The sequence below is a fragment of the Pseudorca crassidens genome, chromosome 4 (assembly GCF_039906515.1).
Source record: "Pseudorca crassidens isolate mPseCra1 chromosome 4, mPseCra1.hap1, whole genome shotgun sequence".
Classification (NCBI taxonomy): Eukaryota; Metazoa; Chordata; class Mammalia; order Artiodactyla; family Delphinidae; genus Pseudorca; species Pseudorca crassidens.
In genome coordinates this window covers 33810057-33829614 of record NC_090299.1, presented here as the reverse complement: position 1 = coordinate 33829614, position 19558 = coordinate 33810057, and the positions used below count along the sequence as shown (strand labels likewise).

The following is a 19558-nucleotide window of genomic DNA, read 5'->3' as shown; positions in this document are numbered from 1 at the left end:
TATTTCCTCTTCCTTACATTGTCTGTCATACCCTGTGGATCTCCAGTTAAGCATTTGTTAGACCTCATCCAGTTCTCATTGTCTCCCAACCTATGCTGCATATTTTATATCTCTTCACTTCACTCTGTTGCATTGTGTATAATTTCTTTGGCTTGGTTCCATTAATTTCTTCAGCTTTGTCTAATTTACTGTCTTATCCTTTCACTGGGTTTTGTAGTCCACTAAGCTTTTAAATTTTAATTATTATGAGTTTTACTTTTCAAAGTTTTATTTCATTCTTTTAAAATCTACTTCATCATTTTTATAGCCTCTTTTTTTTTGGTTTTTTTTAACACCTTTATTGGAGTATAATTGCTTTACAATGTTGTGTTAGTTTCTGCTGTATAACAAAGTGAATCAGCTATATGTATACATATATCCCCATATCCCCTCCCTCTTGCGTCTCCCTCCCACCCTCCCTATCCCACCCCTCTAGGTGGTCACAAAGCACCGAGCTGATCTCCCTGTGCTATGCAGCTGCTTCCCACTAGCTAGCTATTTCACATTTGGTAGTGTATATATGTCCATGCCACTCTCTCACTTCGTCCCAGCTTACCCTTCCCCCTCCCCATGTCCTCAAGTCCATTCTCTACGTCTGTGTCTTTATTCCTGTCCTGCCCATAGGCTCTTCAGAACCTTTTTTTTTTTTTTTAGATTCCATATATATGTGTTAGCATACGGTATTTGTTTTTCTCTTTCTGACTTACTTCACTCCGTATGACAGACTCTAGGTCCATCCACCTCACTACAAATATCTCAATTTTGTTTCTTTTTATGGCTGAGTAATATTCTATTGTATGTATGTGCCACATCTTCTTTATCCATTCATCTGTCGATGGACACTTAGGTTGGTTCCATGTCCTGGCTATTGTAAATAGAGCTGCAATGAACATTGTGGTACATGACTCTTTTTGAATTATGGTTTTCTCAGGGTTTAGGCCCAGTAGTGGGATTGCTGAGTCATATGGTAGTTCTATTTTTAGTTTTTTAAGGAACCTCCATTACTGTTCTCCATAGTTTTTCTCTTGTTTCTTGATTATGAGTTCAAACCACTGTTTTTATAGACCTACTAAATACACTTTTTAAGTATGTCTAATAATTCCAATATTTTAAGGCTTTCTGGGTAAAATTGTGTCTTTTTTCCTGTATCTGACTCATGATACCTCGTTTCCTTGTATATTTTAGGAATTTTTTTTTGTGATCTCATGTTCCTTGCAATATATCTGTGGGAATTATTTGAAGCCTGAGTTGAAGAACTATTCAATTTCATTAAAAGTTTGTTCTTAATTTCCTTTCTTTTGTTCTCTTTTGGCTTATATATTTTCCCTTGTTTTACTTCTTTACTTAAATCATTAATTTTCAGTCTTGTTTCCTTTCTTATATATAAACTTAAAGCTATACATTTTCCATAAGCAATGCTTAAGTGACATTCCACATGTAATATTTTTCTTATCTTTCAGAATAAATATCTTCTACTTGCTTTTGTGATTTCTTCTATTTTCCACTAGTTATTTAGCAGGGGTTTTTTTAACATTCCTAAACAAATGAGCTTAAGTTTTATTTTTGTTGTTTACTTGTAACTTAATTGCGTTGTAGTTGTGATTCTTATGTACTGATTCTTTGAAATTTTATGGTCTACAATATGGTGTATTTTCATAAAGGTTATGTTTGTCCTTAAAAAGAATGTGAAATCTCCAATTCTTGAGCACACATTTTTCCATCCTAACTGGCCTGTCATTGAACTATATTTATAATACCATTATTATGGAAAGTTTGTCAAATTCTGCTTACAACTCTCTTTTTATATCATATGTTTTGAAACCATATTATTCAGTACACACAAAATTAAAATTTTCATATCATTCTGATGAACATTTAATCATTATGGAGTGCCTCCAAGTTTATTTTGTCTTCAAGTTTATTTTGTCTGGTATAAAGATAGCTTTACCGTCTTTCTCTTCATTAGTATTTGCTCAGTATTATTTTTTACTCTTTACGTTCAAACTTTCTATGTGCTTATGTTTTCTGTCTTGTAAACAGCGCATAGCTGTAGCTGGTTTTCTTTATTTTAAATCCAACTTGATAATCTGGCTATTTATTATAATTGCTCATATATATGGATGTACCTTATATTTGTCTTTCTCTTTTCTTCTTTTGAATTACTTTTTTCCTCATTACATTTTTGCCTCTACTGGTTTTGAAAATTTACATACTATTTCTATTATTGTGATGATTGTTCTTGAAATGTTAACATGCATTCTTAATTGAAAAACATCTAAATTACTCCAATGCCTTTACCTTTTCTGCATCACTACAAAGATGTTTAAATGTTTAAAATACTTGCAAAGCTGCCCTCTCCTCTAATCTCTCCTACTCCCTCCCAGCTATCTACCCACCTCAGTCACACCAGCCTCCTTCCTGATCCTTGAACAGGGCATGCACACTCTCACCTTAAAGCTTTCCACTGGCTGGTTCCTCTGAGGAAAACTATGTACCCCAGACACCTGCATGACTCTCTGTCTCCTTTCAAGTGTTTGCTTAATTAGAAAATTTCCCCACCATCTAATTTAAAATTGCATACCTTTTGGGCATTTCCTAGAGGCCCTCATTGCTGTGTTTTTTTTACCATACCAATTATTACCTTTTAGTATACTAAATAACTTATTTATATTCTTCTTTCCCCACTAAAATTTAATCTCCATGAGAAAAGGGATTTTTTTTTCAATATTTTTTAAACTGCTGTATCCTCAGCTCCTAGAACACTTTCAGGCTCATAGTAGGCCCTTAATAATCATTTGTGAAATGTTCAATGAATCCAGGCCCCAAACCCATATGAGAGCCAATTATTGTCCCTGAACTATTAGGGAACCTTCGCTCCTGCCTCCCTTTTTTTTTTTTATCATCACCCAGAGGTATGGCTGAGACAATTTTTACTGATGTCTCTCCCTTTGGAGCATTATTTGTACTGAACTAGTTCACCTTTTCCTGAGTGTGTTTCCTTTCTGTTCCTGGCTTTATGCTATTTCTCTAATCAGGTTCCCCACTGCTCAGAAACCTAGCCCAGATCTCATCTCCACCGTGTTCTGTCTCCTCGTTGTGGACACACGAAGTTCTCATCCTCTTAGGACACCAGTGTCTGTAGATGTCTCCAGGGTATTTGGTGGTTTTAACTTCACTTAATTCCTTGGACTGCACTTAAAGTTTACTCCAGCCCTCAGAGAATTTTTTACACATTTTTGAAGCCTTATTCATTCATTTAAAATATTTTTAAATGTTTTATCTGGTGTTTTTAAATGTCTCTGAATCTCTACCAGTCAAGCTGGGATTCATTTTTCATGATTTGTGAAATATACACAAATATTGAAAAATGAATCCCAGCTTGACTGGTGAAATATACCTGTGCCTTTCACAGGTGAAATATACCTGTGCCTTTCTTCTATAGTCATTTATTTCTTCTCTTTGCTGTTGTCACTTCCATGACCTTCAGAGCCACTGCCACAGCTGGAACTACCACTTGAGCTATTGTGTGGCTGCTTAGGGAAACTATTAAACTGAATTCAAGACAATAATGCATTAGAACACAAGGACTATCTGGTTTATTATTGATGTCTCTCTAACTGAAAACTTTTGTACAATCTTGTACCTATCCTCCAAGTGTGATTCTTCTGGCCTGTACTGGAAACCAAGATGTTAGACAAAGATGAAAAAAACTATATTGAAAGAAAAAGTCTAACTGACAATCTCATGTTTATTTCACTACTGAAACTCAAACTATTGTGGCACAGGCAATCTTGGACTAGTAGCTTGGGAAGATTCCTTAAGGAACACTGAAAGGTGGGAGGAAACTTACATGTAGTTCAAGTTCTTAAGACGACCAGTCTGAACAATGACCATGATCTTTTAGGGATTAGATTATGTGGGGATATTGGTTTCCTATTGCCTCTGTAACAAATCACCACAAATTTAGTGGTTTAAACTAACACATATGTATTATCTCAGTTTCTGTCGGTCAGAAGTCCAGAGCGGCCGAGTTTCTGCTTAGAGTCTCACAGCTGAAAGTAAGGGGTCAGTAGAGCTGTGCTCCTTTCTGGAGGTTTGAGGGGGGAAGCCTTTCCTCACTCTTTAGGTTGTTGGTACCTATTTCCTTGCTGGCTATCAACCAAAGGATGTTCTCAGCTTCTAAGGGCCACCCGCATTCCTTAGCCCTTAGTCCCTCTTCCTCCATCTTCAAAACCAACACTGGTGGGTCAGGTCCCTCTCAGTCTTCACCTCTCCTTGTGTTCTCTTCTGCTTTTAAGGGCTAATGTGATTAGATTGGGTCCATCAGGATAATCTCCCCATCCCAAAGTCTGTGACCTTAATCACATCAGCAAAGTCTCCTTTGCCGTGTGAGGCCACATATTCACAGGTTGCAAGGATTAAGGTGTAGACATCCTTGGGGGTCCATTTTCTGCCTACTACAGTGAGCAAGAATCCAGATTATAGAAACCAGGAGAAAGTGTATCAATAGTGGAAAGGGAAGTCAGGACCACTAACGTCTAGGTATGAAGGCCACTGATATCCAGAGGTATTTTCTGAAGCCCAGAAGTTTCTCCATGAAGACATGCAACAGGACATTAGCAGATATCCACGAATCAGACTCACAGCTGAGGCTCATGCAAGGTGGGATTTGATGTTAATAGAAAGCCCTTAGCCTGATGGCCACTGGTAGTCTTTCAGACACCACTCAAATTTATCCAGGCTGGTGTGCTTTCCCTCTCTGGAATGACAGAAAACTCTTCAAGGAAGAGGAAGCCCTGAGGCACCAGTCTTATCTCCTGCTAAAGCTATCTCTTGGGCTTCCCTTTGAGGTTGGCATTTTCAATCCAATTTTGGGGCTTTCAGCCTGTTTAAATTACAGGCCACCAGCAGAATATCTTTTTTAGGTGTTTTCTTTTATCTCTCCTTATAGATTGCCTAGCCATGGTCTGAGTTCATATCTCATTTGTATGCTTTTGCTGAACGTGGCAAGGAAGAATCAGAGCATGCCAACATTTTGATTTTTTCTACCATTTCCTCTAATTATATGCCTTAGTATGCGGTAATATAGATTTACCAAATATTTTGCCACTGGATGGTAATGATCACCAACTCTCCAGACTACAAATGTCTTCCTGGTATCCTTCCTCTCCCACTAGGCCACTTTCACATTACAGGTTGCATTATTTGCAGCACTTAAATTTCTAGATACCAAAATCTCTGTCATATACTAATAAACTTTCTTAAAAACAACAGAAAAATGTGGCTTAACACATGGAAATTTATGTGTCTCATTCAAGAAGTCTAGGAGTAAGGAGGCTCTTTACATCTTTCCATACACTGCCATCCATTGTGTATAGGTCTCAATCTTTGTGGTTATTACTTCATGGTTCCAGCATGGCTGCTGCACCTTCAGGATTCACATCCACATTCCGGGCAATAAAAAAGAGGCAAGAAACATAAGGGGTGAAGGATGGAAGGAGGGGCATCCCAACCAAGTTTGCCTTTTTACAGACTCCTGAAACCCCTCTCAGATTTTTGCTTACATCTCTCTTTTGCCATAAATGAGACATAGTTTTAAAAAGAATCTAAGAAGTAAGCATTTTTATCTATTCAGGGTTCAATTTATAAAAGACAAATGGGAGAATAGATATTGGACAAATAGCAGTGTCTGACAACTATATTGCTATTGTAAAGAATAAAGATATCTGTATATATATACATGCTTACCAAACAAAATTACCACCATATAATGCTAAAGTTGAAAAAGCAAGTTGTAGAGGAACGTGTATATGGTATATGTTGTTAAAAAGAAAAACAATTAACTGCTATATGTATATATATATGTGCATGAAAATATTTTGGGAAGGTTATACACTAAACTGGAATGCAGCTAAAACTACAGTGAAAATTATATTACAGCTAATAAACAGGAATTGCATCTAATAATAATAGCAAACATTTACACAATATCTACTATTCTTCCAAGCACTGTTGTGTTTAACAAACATTAACTAATTTTATCTTCACAATCACTTTATAAGGTTTTACTAATATTACCCTTAATTTACAGATGAGGAAATGGATGCACAAAGAGTTAAATACTTTGTTCAAGGTCACATACCTAATGTTAGAGGTGGAGTTTGAATCCAGGAAGTGTGGTGCAAAGTCTAGGCACTTAACCTTGAAATATATATATAATTTTATAACTTGATAGAATTAAATCAATTACCTCTCCTTAAAACCCACCCCAAAACAGCAGCAGCACTAGCAACAACAGCAAAGCAGAAAGAGTGCACATCAACTCTAAGCAAAACGTGGGCTCTCAGTGAAGATTGTCATCAGTCCTCCCCAGCCATGCCCTTACCTTCAGGTGCTTTTTCATCTCTCTAGAAGACCAGGGTTCTCCCCACACATACTCCCAGCCCAGGAGATCTACCCAGGATTCCAATCACCAGCTCTATTCTGAATTTCCTCCATGGGCGATGCCCCTATTTTTCCTTCTCTTCCTCTTCTATCTGAACATAGCTGTCCACCCACTTTGGAGTCATGCATTTTTCTTGACAAGTTGATAACTATAAAATAATGAGATAACTGTTTGCCCTAAGGGGCGGAAAAGTTCAAGAGCTGAGAGAAAGAACCCTGTCATTCCCATGTCTGTGGAAATAACTAACATTTATGTGGTTTTAAAGACCTTAAGGAGCTTCCACATACCGTCGCTCATTTAATTCAGTCTTTATGATAACTCTGTGATGGTTTTCATTCCTAGTTTACAGATGAGGAAACTGAGGCTCTGTGAGAATAGGTACTTTTTTTTTTTTTAATCCACCAAGTTCTCTCTGTGAACAGTGGCAGAGGTGATCTTAAGTCTGGTTATCCTTTCCCCAAACTGCAGCAAACTCCTTTTACATAAACTTTCTTGGCCAGGAATTTCCACATATGTTACTCATGAAATCTGTAGCTAGAATAGTGAAAATTTATCATCACTGCTGGAAAAATAAAGCTCGAGGGTAAAAGAAAGAGGTTGGGCAAGGGGAGGTCACTTACATGGTACCGTTTTCATTCACAGTAGCATATTTCAGTTAAAACTATCTAAATGTCCTTTTAGCCTCCATTTCCCTTTAGTTTTGACACAGTCTTTTAGTTTATGCTAACTACTGGAAAATAGTCATTCCTAAAGATTTATTTTTCCTTTTTTCCTAAATACTTAGCTCCTCTGTTGCTTTATCTAGAAATAAAAGATTATTATGGCTGACTGCTGATTTGGGTGATCTATATTGGTCATATTCGTGTGTTACAAGTAGTTTTACGTGTAAAAACGTAGTATAACTGAAATGTAAACGTTTTAAAGGTTGAGAAGGATCTTATAAAAACAAAGCTTGTGCCCACAATGCATTGCAGAGAGTTTGTTGGTTTAAGAAATGCGAACAGAACCCGTGTTTAGAGACCGGATGGGAAAATGATTGTTTTCCGGAAACAATTGGAAAATGACCGGAAGTCTTTGTTCCCACAATAAATTTGAGTCAAAAGAACAAACAAAGGTAGCTCTCAAGATTGCTCCACTCTGAATTCTCTAAGCAGGTTTTTATCCCTGAAAGGAGAAGTTTCTGAAGTTGAATATCTTGACTGACATTTTATTTCCACCCCTGTGACCCCCTAACTTGATTTCTAACAAGATATTGAGCAGGATTGGAAAATCTAATTTTTAATTAATAAAATCTGATATTGTACATTTAAAGTGCAGCAACTGGAGAAATCTGTAAAATAAGTTAAATTGATGTAGTAATTGAGTCCTGGAATTGAGAACTAAAAAGAACCTGAGAATGTATTTTTGGAATATTTCTTGGCCAAAGATCAGGAAAGACTCCCTTCTCCTTGCTAGGCCCCCCTTATTTGTAAGGCACAAAATGTTTAGAACTTGGAAAAGCAGACATCGGTTAGAACATTTTTTCAGCAGTGCCCCTTTTATTTTTGAGGTAATATTAAATAATAATTGAATACTATCCATACTGGTTTGAAGTTTCTGTCTGTGAGCTGTTTTATATATCCCAGGATAAGAGAAGCCCCGTCATTCCCCTCTCTGCCCTCTGACTTCCAGCCCCCAACCTTTTAGAAGGAGCAGCCAAAGGTAGGCTCCCAAAGGTCACAAGGTCCACTTGTGAATACAACCTGTTCACTGCATCTCTCCTCGCCAGTGACCTGCCTTTCTCTTTTATATCCAGAAGAGTTCATAATAGTGACGCCTGATTGTAACTCTTCCTGTCGAATTTGGGGTGCTGAGAGACAGGCTTCTTATACCTTCCAATAAAAGTATCATAAGTTAGGAAGAACCCCCAAATTCTCATAACACAGATCAGGATATGAAGGCTCCTTACATGATTCTCTTCTTCAATAACTTATGTAGATTATTTCTCTGACACTGAATGACCTAAGCCTTGTAAAACCATGTGCTGTTAAGTGCTATTGGTCAAATCCTTCTTCTTTCCTGATGAAGGAAGAATAGTTTCCAGGCAAATGACCCAGAAGCATATTTACCTGCAAGTCAGGATTTTCCAAAGGCCAATCTAGTGCACCTTCCAAACTAATGCTGGAATTACCACCACAGTATGCTTCCCGAGGTTTGATTATGAAGCCTCTGTCGGGACTCCTGAAATGACTGGGCCAGGGACAGAGGAATGCTCACTATTCTTAGTGTCTCTTCACATTCTAGGGGCAGTCTCTTTACATGAACCATTAACTCTGCTATGATAGTATTTCTCCAGTTGTCTTAGCTCTGGGGTCAGCCAAGAGAACATCCTCTCTTTATTTCCACTTCCATAAGTGTGATCTGTGCACTTTTTCCCCCATACAGAGTCTTTCTAAGCCCTTTTGTAAAGCTCTACATCCTTAGGAAGTAGTGTCAGCATTAGAGATGTCTTACACATCAGTTACTAGAATCATATTAGTTTCAAAGGAGATAAAATTACTTCTGCAACTAGAGGCTACAATGAAAATTAAGTTTGTGATGACATCAGGCTTGAAGCAAATCCATTTACACACACACATACACACTGCCCCACTATCTGTCACTGCTCTGATTTCATCTGTGACCTAGTTGTGGCTTCCAAAATTTTACATCACCATGGGGAAGCTCATCCTTGAAGATATTTAGCTTTCTTACATTTTACTTTATATAAAACCTTGGCTACATGTGAGGCTTCCCATTTATCTCAACATCTCCTCAGCACTGTGATTTTTTTAATTAGAAATTTCCGTTTGGCAGCTCAAGTATTCTGAAATAACAAGATATGCATCCCATTGAAGATGAGCTGTGAAAAATCCTAGTTGAAATTTGTTTAACCTACCACTGCCTCACTCATCAGAGATTCTAACTGTGAACTGAAAGACAAATCTCAATCATGTACAGTTGTTTTCATGGAGATCTGTGTACCACCCACTGAGAATGAGGGGCAATTATTTTTAATAATAGAGACAAAATTGGAAGGTGTTCCACTTACTAATTAAAAATCTTCCCTTGACTTAAATGTGTCCAAAAGAAATTCTGAACTATGATTTTATGCATTTTATCTCTAGCTGAAGACCAGGTTTATAACCTAATATAGTAGCAATGGGATATTTTAAAGACTAGACATGTCAATTTTTTTTTTTTTTTTGTGGTACGCGGGCCTCTCACTGTTGTGGCCTCTCCCGTTGTGGAGCACAGGCTCCGGACGCGCAGGCTCAGCGGCCATGGCTCACGGGCCCAGCCGCTCCGCGGCATGTGGGATCTTCCCGGACTGGGGCACAAAACCGCGTCCCCTGCATCGGCAGGTGGACTCTCAACCACTGCGCCACCAGGAAAGCCCTATGTCAAATATTTTTTAACTGACCTGTTAGAAGTATTCATTCTCACACCTCTTCCTTCTCATAGTTTCATAGGATTCCAACCTTAAGGGAAACTTCCACACATCACTTCCCAAGAACACACGTGAAGACACTCTAAGCCTTTTCCCTTGCTAACAATAATCCTGCAGTGGCGTTGTTTGTAATGAAGGAACCAGAAATCTCAATAGAATGCCTCACACGTACATGTTTTCATTTAACAGAAAAGATGACCTCACAGGCTGGGTGTTCCACGGCTGAGACCCTAACTCAGGAGAAGGAACATCAGAGAATGATGGCAAAGCGTTCGAAAATCATCAAGGAGCTGATACAGACAGAAAAAGACTATCTCAATGATCTAGACCTGTGCATTCGAGAAGTGGTTCAGCCCTTGAGAAACAAACAGGTAAATGCAACTTTGAGGGTCCCCCCTGCCGCCACCCATATCCTAAACAGGATCACCAGCACCATGAAATCGGCACTCAAGTGCATCAGGGTACCCTCTGCCACAGCGACGGTGGAGTGATGGGCCTCCTCCCCTGAGGCCCTGGGTGTGAGCTAGCAGAGGCATCCTCAGACTCAGACTTCTGTCAACACAGGGACACCCAGAGTCAAGGAAACTGTATTCTAAACTATGGGGGAAAGGAAACTCGGTTTTTGCCATTTTGAAATTTCAGTGTGTTCTTTCTTGGATTCCTGTGGAACTGCTAACAAAATGTGAGCAATGAGTTTTTAGCAGTTTAGGAACAACGCACTTAATTTGATCCAAAGAAGTCAAGGTTTCAGAAGAGAAAAATGTGGGGTTTTTTTCCCCCCTACATTGAGAGCTCAATTAAACTTATGACTATTAACTAAGTAAAATTCAACACAGAAATTAACCTGAATGTAAGATAAAAAATTTCTCTTTGATAGGACTGTCCTCAGACAAAACTTGAGGTGTTTGTAAGTTAATCATTCTCCTCCTTTTTAATCAAGGCCTTTTCAGGGCATTTCTTTCAGGCAATTAGAGTAAAGATACAAGGATGTTTGTGTGTGTATATATATATGGTCACTAGAGCGGTAAGTGGTCCTCATATACAATTCAAACAATATACAAAAACCATAAACAAAAACATAAAGTAAAAATGATCAGAAATTCCACTACTCAAAGATAATCGCTATTCACATGGTTGGGAACATCCTTTCAGACATCAGTTTGGATACTTACATATCAGCACACACATATATATTTTTACATAAATGTAATCAGAACCACACATGCTACTTTGTAACATACTTGTTTCATTCAGCAGTCTGTTGGGTGTATCTTTTCATGGCCTCTAACACTTTGCAATGGTTTTCTACTGTTACTGATGCAGAGACACACATATTTTGGGTACCGTCACCTTATCTGCATAGAATAAATTCTTAGAAGTGGAATTGCTAGGTCAAAGGATATGCATATTTAGGATTTTGGTAAAGATTGCCAACTGACAACCAAAAACTTGATACTGTTCTAATTTTCATTCCCATTAATATTGCTTGAGAGGGTGCTTCTCTGCAGCCTCTTTAAAGCTGAGCATTATTGGTTTTACAAACAATGAAGACCAGGTGTCTTCGATTTCTTCTGACAAATATCTTCTTATATATTCATCAGCCATTTCTATTCATTTAATCCCTATTCATATCCATGTCTGCCCTTTAAAAAAGTTATGGCTTGTCTTTTTCTTATTGTTTTATAAAACCTCTTTTTACATTAGGGATATTCTTTTTCAACCCCGCATGTTGAAGCTAATTTTCTCAGTTTGTCCTTTGCCTTCTAACCTTGATTAAGGTTAAAAAGTCAAAATCTTCTTTATGGTTTATTCGTTTGTTTTTGCCATGTTTAAGTGGTCGGATATATCCAACTTTGTGGATTCTGGGTTTGGCATCGTGACATGTACCCCATGATTATAAAAATATGGTGAGTCAATAGTTCCAGCATCAATTATTCAATCTTTCCCCCAGTACTTACAACATCCAGAAGCAAAGTTTATATTTCTTAGCACAAGACTCTTCTCAGAAATAATAGAAAAAGTGTCTGGTCTACAAATCAGGGAAAACCAGTGTAGATCAAGGTGACCTTTGATATAAAAGGTTTTTTTTTCTTTGTTTGGTTTAGGACAACGTATAAAGAAAAGTGGCAAAGCAGGCTTGGCATATTTCCTCCTAGGGAGTCATCTTTAGTTTTCTTCCCTCATGACTTTTTATTAGGTACTTACTATTTGTTGGGTCCTGTTCCAAACACTTCATTAGTATTCTGATTTAATCCTCTTGCAGTTCTCAAGATAGAAGGCAACTTTCTGAATCTGGAAATTTCTTAGTAATTCTGTAAAAGTAGGAATAACATTCATGGTCATGATAACAATTTGCTCTCAAGTTTCATTGCTAAATATATAAAAATATTTTTGGTGTGTTTTTCATTTAATATAAACTAGCTGCACTGATGCAACCGCTATTCTGGCAGATATCCAGAATAGAGATCTATAATTATTCAAATATTGATTTTAAATGCACGTGGCTTTAGACTCTACCACTATCTACCCTCCCTTACGGTACAGTCCTAACCAGTCACTCCTATCTTTGAAAAAATTTAAACCTAGCTCCATGTCTCCATAACTTCTCTCTCTCCCTACCTAATTTTGCCATCCATTTTTGGTAATTTCAACATTCAGGGAAACGATCCACGCAGCCTCCCAGCCTCTCACTCAGTTATTTGTCTGGTTTATATCCAGCGATCTTTCCTCAACCCCATCTCAGCCACTTGTTCCAGGGCCACATCCTACAACCATCATGATCAATAACTTCACACCCTCAGAATCAGAATTCCAGGCTTACCGTTCTCTAACCCCCATGTCCTCTCTCTCAGCTCATTCCCGCTGCTATAGCCGACAATTTCCTGATGCCGCCAGGACTTCCACCTTACTGAGCTCATCACTGCCTTTTCACATGTTCATCAAGCCCACACCTGGTTTAGTTCCCATGGGTCCTTCATTTTAAAAATCACTCCTTGCAGATGAACTCAATTCCCTTTTCGCTCTCTTTCCATTTACTTGCCTGAAAACACCTGCCCTCCATGAAGTTCCATTTTCTGCCTACTTTCTACCTTTATCCATGCAGCTAAACCAATCTCTTAAAATTAATGACCATTTCCTTCAAGTGGGCCCCCCAGTAATGTCTCTGAAAGTATTCTTTCACATCTTTTTCTTGCTCCTCGCATCTCAAACACTCCCTCTTTTCTTTGAACTCTCACACTTTTCCATCATTTCATTGAGAAAATAGACACAGTAAGAAGGTTCACACACTTCCATCACCAAGTCTACCAAACTACCTGCATCTCTACCCATATAACCTGGCCAGAAAACTTCTCTACTAATGCAGGATTCTACCCCCTCAAGCTTACTCCAGAATTTTAGTCCTGACAGTGTCCTTTTTCTGTCCTGCATAATTGATTTTACTCTCCCTATTGGATCTTTCTCATCATTGTCTATCTTAAAAAACAAAAACACAAACTCTCTCTTGATCCTAAAAGAGTCGTCTATATTCTCTATCTTTATTTCTTTCTCTTTTTAAGTTGAATATGAAGTATTTAATATGTATAAAAGCAAAGGTGATTAAGACATGTTTCAAAATAAGCACAATTTACCAAAATTCTGTCCCTGTGATGAGTTAATGATCAATATAAAAAAGACTACATATATAAGAAAATACCTCCCTTTGAATTCATAATCCATTTTTGTATCAAATGGAATAAGACGTTTATTCAGAATGAAAAGGTTCTCAATTTTACACCATCTACTACACTGGTGCGTTAAACTGGTGTCACCAATATACATGCCATTGCTGAGCTATACTCTTGTGTATGCTCTCTAATTTTTTTGTGTTTTCACTTTTGTTGTCTTTCTTAATTTTTGCTTCCTATGTAACTCTTAGGAGCAATTCTAAGAATTGGTGTTTCAGACCGTGTAAAATAAAATGTTTCCATTATGGTGACATGTCGTTTACTTATTGGGCATGTTTAACTTTGGCTCTCAATACTTTGAATTACCGTTCTCGTAACTCTAACTCATATTTCCTTTATTATGCTATTGAGATTGCTTATAGCTTCTTGATTTTTCACATCTGGCACTTCCCTTTGTTTAGTTATCTTTCAGTGCTCTCTGCCTTCCTCGTGGAATTTAACTTCAATTCAGTAATCTGTATGTCCTCTCCACTAATGTTGTAATAGCAATCAGTGGGAGGTTTCTAAGGTCTCATGTCTGATCAACCTTTTCCCCACTTCTTAATGCTTTGAAGCTTTGGTTAAGTAAATAAATGCTCAGGAATTCAGATGATTCTTATAAACATTTATATGCGTGCTGAGGTAGTTAATTTATGCCACCAATTCGTTAACTTTACCACCTTTTCATTGTTCATTAGGTTTTTCATGTCCTCCTTCCCTCCCAAGCATTTCAGTACCATGGGCTTTGCACACAAGCCACCTGTCATCAGTTAGTGTCAAAATTTAGAAATTAACACATACAGTTTTCATGTTACCATGGAAATGGTCTGCAAACCGTGCTTAGCTAAACCAGAGGCAACATAATTAAATATTTTACATGTACAGGCTAGGCTGGAAGGGACTTTGGGATGTCATCTGATGGATGTCTTTTCTCTTGTTGAGAAGACTGTCTTTTCTGCGTTGTATTTCCTCCATGTCTTCTTTCTACGCAACTGATCCATGTCTTTTCAGTCCCAGAAGAAACAAGTCAGTTTATAAAAGTGAATACAGGAAGAAGGAAGTTGAAAACTGAGAAAAGCACTGCTCTGAGTGAACTTGCATGAATGAATCGGGGTACAAATGAATGTCTGGACCCAGCGCTTGACCAACACCTGTTTTGTGATAATTGTAGTTATAAAACTTGATCTTAATTTCAAGGCTTTTCTATAAACAAAACTTCACCTAACTGAAAGCAAGGTCAAATCCAGCAGTTACATCTTCTTTAGTGACAGCATTGTGAGAGGTTTTGCAAAGAAGGCAAAAATTATCCACAACATTCAGTGTTGAGACATTTGGTGGGAAACTGGTCCTATTATTTATTATCCAAATAGGGCTATAGAAGAGACTCTACATTTTTGGCAGTAAGTCAAACTAAATCAAAACCAGAGTAAATTAACCTAACCATGGAAAATGATTTTATGTGTAAGGAAAGGACCAAAAAGTGATTGAAAATAATAGTTAGAGAAATTTAAATACATGTTTTTACTTTTCTTAGTTTTTAATTATTGTTTTATTTGTAAAATTCACATAATACAAAAATACCAAAGATCTCAAGACACGATAACATCTTATAGCTATTTAGTTTCCTTTTCTAGAGGCAAACACCATTACCAGCTTCTTTTTACCCCTCTAAGGGTATTCTATTTATGTATATATATTTGAATACACATTTAGTCAATTTTCATCTATGTAATAAGAAAGTTATATGTGTTTATTTTGGATTCACTCATATTTGATCTAATTGTGTGAATTATACTTGACATTTTGCGTTTTCTGAAAAAAGGGCAAATAATTTTGTACTGACAATAGCTCAATTGGAATTTTCTGTTAAAATTTGGATACCCTTGGGCTTCCCTGGTGGCACGGTGGTTGAGAGTCCACCTGCCGATGCAGGGAACACGGGTTTGTGCCCCGGTCCGGGAAGATCCCACATGCCGCGGAGCGGCTAGGCCCGTGAGCCATGGCCACTGAGCCTGCGCGTCCGGAGCCTGTGCTCCGCAACGGGAGACGCCACAACAGTGAGAGTCCCGCGTACCGCAAAAAAAAAAAAAAAAAATTGGATACCCTTTACGGCAGCAATTTTGTAAGTAATTTTCATTAGAAAAAATATATAGAAGAAAATAATCACCTATAGCTTTACCACTTAGAAGTAAGCACTATAAATATTTTGGTTTATTGTCTAGGTATATACAGATATACCCAAATATTTTGTGCAATTGTAATCATACCATAAATACCCTTATGGAACCTCTTCCCCCTGAGAAATATATTTACATGTTTTATTTTAAGCCATAAATAACAAAAAGTAATTTAAATGGAAAATACTTCATTTTCTTTATTGAGGGCCCATAAATTTGAGGAGAACAATATCAAGCTCTCTCTGTATGCAGAGCCCCTTGATGGAAAATGGTGCCCACAAGTATTATCATGCAAGTCTATGTGTCATGATGGCAACTGTTCTGTGTGATACATGTGACCTATAGTACACCGTATTGACATCCTACCAAAACCCTCTCCCTCAGTGTCCAAAGTGGGTGAGGGGAGGCCTGGAATAGGAGAACATGAAAGACAGGGAATTAGAGAGGACAAAACTTTAATTTGTCCTTTTTTTTTTTTTCAAAGAGGCAAGGGAGGGAAGGGACCACAGGGCCCAGGGAATCAGTTTCCTGCTCCTGTCCCCTACTTGAGTGAAGTTGCTATAGCTTAAACTATATCAACCCTGATAGAGAAGCTTATGTGTGAGGAGAGAACACGGAGCAGATCAAAGTATCTCTGAAGGGGGACAGGGAGAAGGAGGGTGTAAGTACATCATGATAATAAAAATACTGTTCAAATACTGTAAAGTCATGAAAATCTGTATATAACAGAAAGATGGCCATGGCCCAATTGATGTCCTATGAATTTTAAGCTATAGTTACTACATTTTAGTTTAGTGAATGATTTTTATTTTCCTTAGGAGTTTGCTGTATTTTAAATGGCTCCCTACTCACCAGAATGAGTCCATTGCTGTCTTATATAAAGGGGACTCTAGCTTCAGCACATGTTCTGGGAATTTCTCAGGCTTCCATTTTCTGCCTTTTCATCTGAGGTTCCTGGTTGGACATTCCTGGTGTCTGTCTTGACCCCTCAAATCTGGGTTCTACCTCAATATCCAGGGCCTGGCTGCCTTTCTACCTGAAAACTGCTCCCAGGAGTTATACAAAGCACAGAGGCTGGGCAGCAGACCCTTTGGACAGCCTGCTTGTCTCACAATTTTAGTTTTGCTCCTTGGATGCACTCTCTGAGATTACCCTTAGTGCTGTCTGAATCGCCTCCTTAATCCCCTCCCCAGCCCAGCTCTCAGACACCCACTTCTCCAAAAGAGGAATTCAGATAATGAAGTGAAATGAAACTTTGCCAATCTCACTGAACAAAGAACAGAATTACAGTCATGATAATTCACTGAAATACAAGATAAAAGAACCAAGGCAGAAGTATTTTATCTAGTAATTATTAAAATATACCCAGCCTTCATTTATAGATAGATAGGTAGATAAATTAGGTTTCTCAAAGCTATTTACTAAAACTTTGCCTGCATAACAAATAGAGGAAATCCTAGGTGAGCAAATATCTATTGTCATAAATCTTTAAGTGTCATAGGACTCCTGTCAAAATTGTCTTCTCTAGCTGTCACCTTCACTAAAAGACTTTTACTGTTGTCAGAAATAATAGTCATTCACTTTTGTTTAATAGGCAACCATGCAATTTTTGCCCTCCTGTTTTTTCTATTACTGTACCCAGCTACTCTTTTTTTTTTAAGACTTAGAGCACTTTTAGATTCACAGCAAAGTTGAGGGGAGATGTTCCATATACTCCTTGGCCTCACACAGGTATAACCTCCCCCATTATCAACATCCCCCACCAGAGTGTTAGTTTCGTTACAACTGATGAACCTACATTGACACATTGTTATCACCCAAAGTCCAGAGTTCACATGATGGTTCATTTTTGTGTTGTCTATAGGTTTTGACAAATGTATAATGACACGTCATTATGGTATCGTGGAGGGTATTTTTACTGCCCTAAAAATCCTCTCTTATTCCCAGAATGTCATATAGTTGGAATCACACAGTATGTAGTCTTTTCAGATTGATTTCTTTCACTTAGTAATGTGCATTTATGGTTCTTTCTTGTCTTCTTATGGCTTGATAGCTCATTTCCTTTTATGGCTGAACAGTATTCCATTGTCTGGATGGACCACAGTTTATTTATCCATTCACCTACTGAAGGGCATCATGGTTGCTCCCAAGCTTTCACAATTATGAATAAAGCTGCTACAAAAAACAATGTGCAGGTTTTGTGTGGACATAAGTTTTCATTCCACTTGAGTGAAAACCAAGAAGCATGATTGCTGGATCATATGGTAATATGTTTAGCTTTGTAAGAAACCACCAAATTGTCTTCCAAAGTGGCTGTAATATTTTGCATTCCTGCCAGCAATGAATGAGAGTTTCTGTTGCATCACATCCTCACCAGCATTTGGTGTTGTCAGTGTTCTGGATTTTGGCCATTCTAATAGGTGTGTAATGGTGTCTCATTGCTTTAATTTGCATTTCCCCAGTGACATGTGATGTGGAGCATCTTTTCATATGTTTATTTGTCATCCGTATATCTTCTCTGGTGAGGTGTCCATTAATATCTTTGGCCTATTTTTTAATTGGGTCGTTTGTTTTTCTATTATTGAGTTTTAAGAGTTCTTTGTATATTTAACAATCTTTTGCCAGATGTGTCTTTGAGAATATTTTTCCCATTCTGTGGCTTGTCTTCTCTTTCTCTTGATATTGTCTTGCATGGAGCAGAAGTTTTTCATTTTAATGAAGTACAACTTATCAATTATTTCTTTCATGGATCACGCTTTTTTTGATGTACCTAAAAAGTCATTGCCATACTCAAGGTCATCTAGGTATTTTCCTATGTTATCTTCTAGGCTTTTTTCTTAATAATTTTGCATTTTACATTTAGTTCTGTGATCCATTTTGAGTTAATTTTGTGAAGGGTGTAAAGTCTGTATCTAGATTCATTTTTTTACACATGGATGTCCAGTTGTCCCAGCACCATTTGTTGAGAAAATTATCTTTGCTCCATTGTACTTCCTTCATTCCACAGTTAAAGGTAAGTTAACTATACTTGTGTGGATCTACTTCTGAGCTCTTCTATTAATCTATTTGTCCCTTTCCCAATACCATACTGTCTTGATTACTGTAGCTTAATGATAAGGCTTGAAGTCAGGTATTATCAGTATTCCAACTTTGTTCTTCTCTTTCAATATTGTGTTGGCTATTCTGGGTCTTTTGTCTCTTAATATAAACTATATAAACTTTAGAATCAGTTTATCAATATCCACAAAAGAACTGCTGGGATTTTGATTAGGATTGCATTGAATCTATAGATCAAGTTGGGAGGAACTGACATCTTGACAATATCGAGTCTTGCTATCCATGAACATGGACTATCTTTCCATTTATTTAGTTCTTTGATTTTGCTCATTAGAGTTTTGAGCTTTCCTTAGATAGGTCTTGTACATATTTTGCTAGATTTATATCTAAATATTTCATTTTGGGGGATGGTGTAAATGGTGTTGTGTTAGTAATTTCAAATTCCACTTGTTCATTGCTGGTATGGAAAGCAATTAACTTTTGTCTATTAACCCTGTAAACTGCAACCTTGCAATAATCACTTAGCAGTTCCAGGAGTTTTTTTTTGTTGATTGTTTTGTATTTTCTACATAGAAAATAATGTCATCTATGAGCAAAGACAGTTTTATGTCTTTCTTCCTAATCTGTATACGTTTTATTTCCTTTGTCTTATTGCATTAGCTAGAAC

General features: G+C 37.5%; 1 protein-coding gene across 1 annotated transcript in view; it reads left to right on the top strand.

Moving 5' to 3' along the window:
* ARHGEF38 (Rho guanine nucleotide exchange factor 38) overlaps positions 1-19558 on the top strand; it is a 153962-nt gene that overhangs the window by 29345 nt on the left and 105059 nt on the right. The window contains exon 2 of the mRNA XM_067735415.1: positions 10143-10324. Within this exon, the coding sequence (XP_067591516.1) occupies positions 10143-10324 (182 nt within the window). The remainder of the gene's footprint in view (positions 1-10142; positions 10325-19558) is intronic.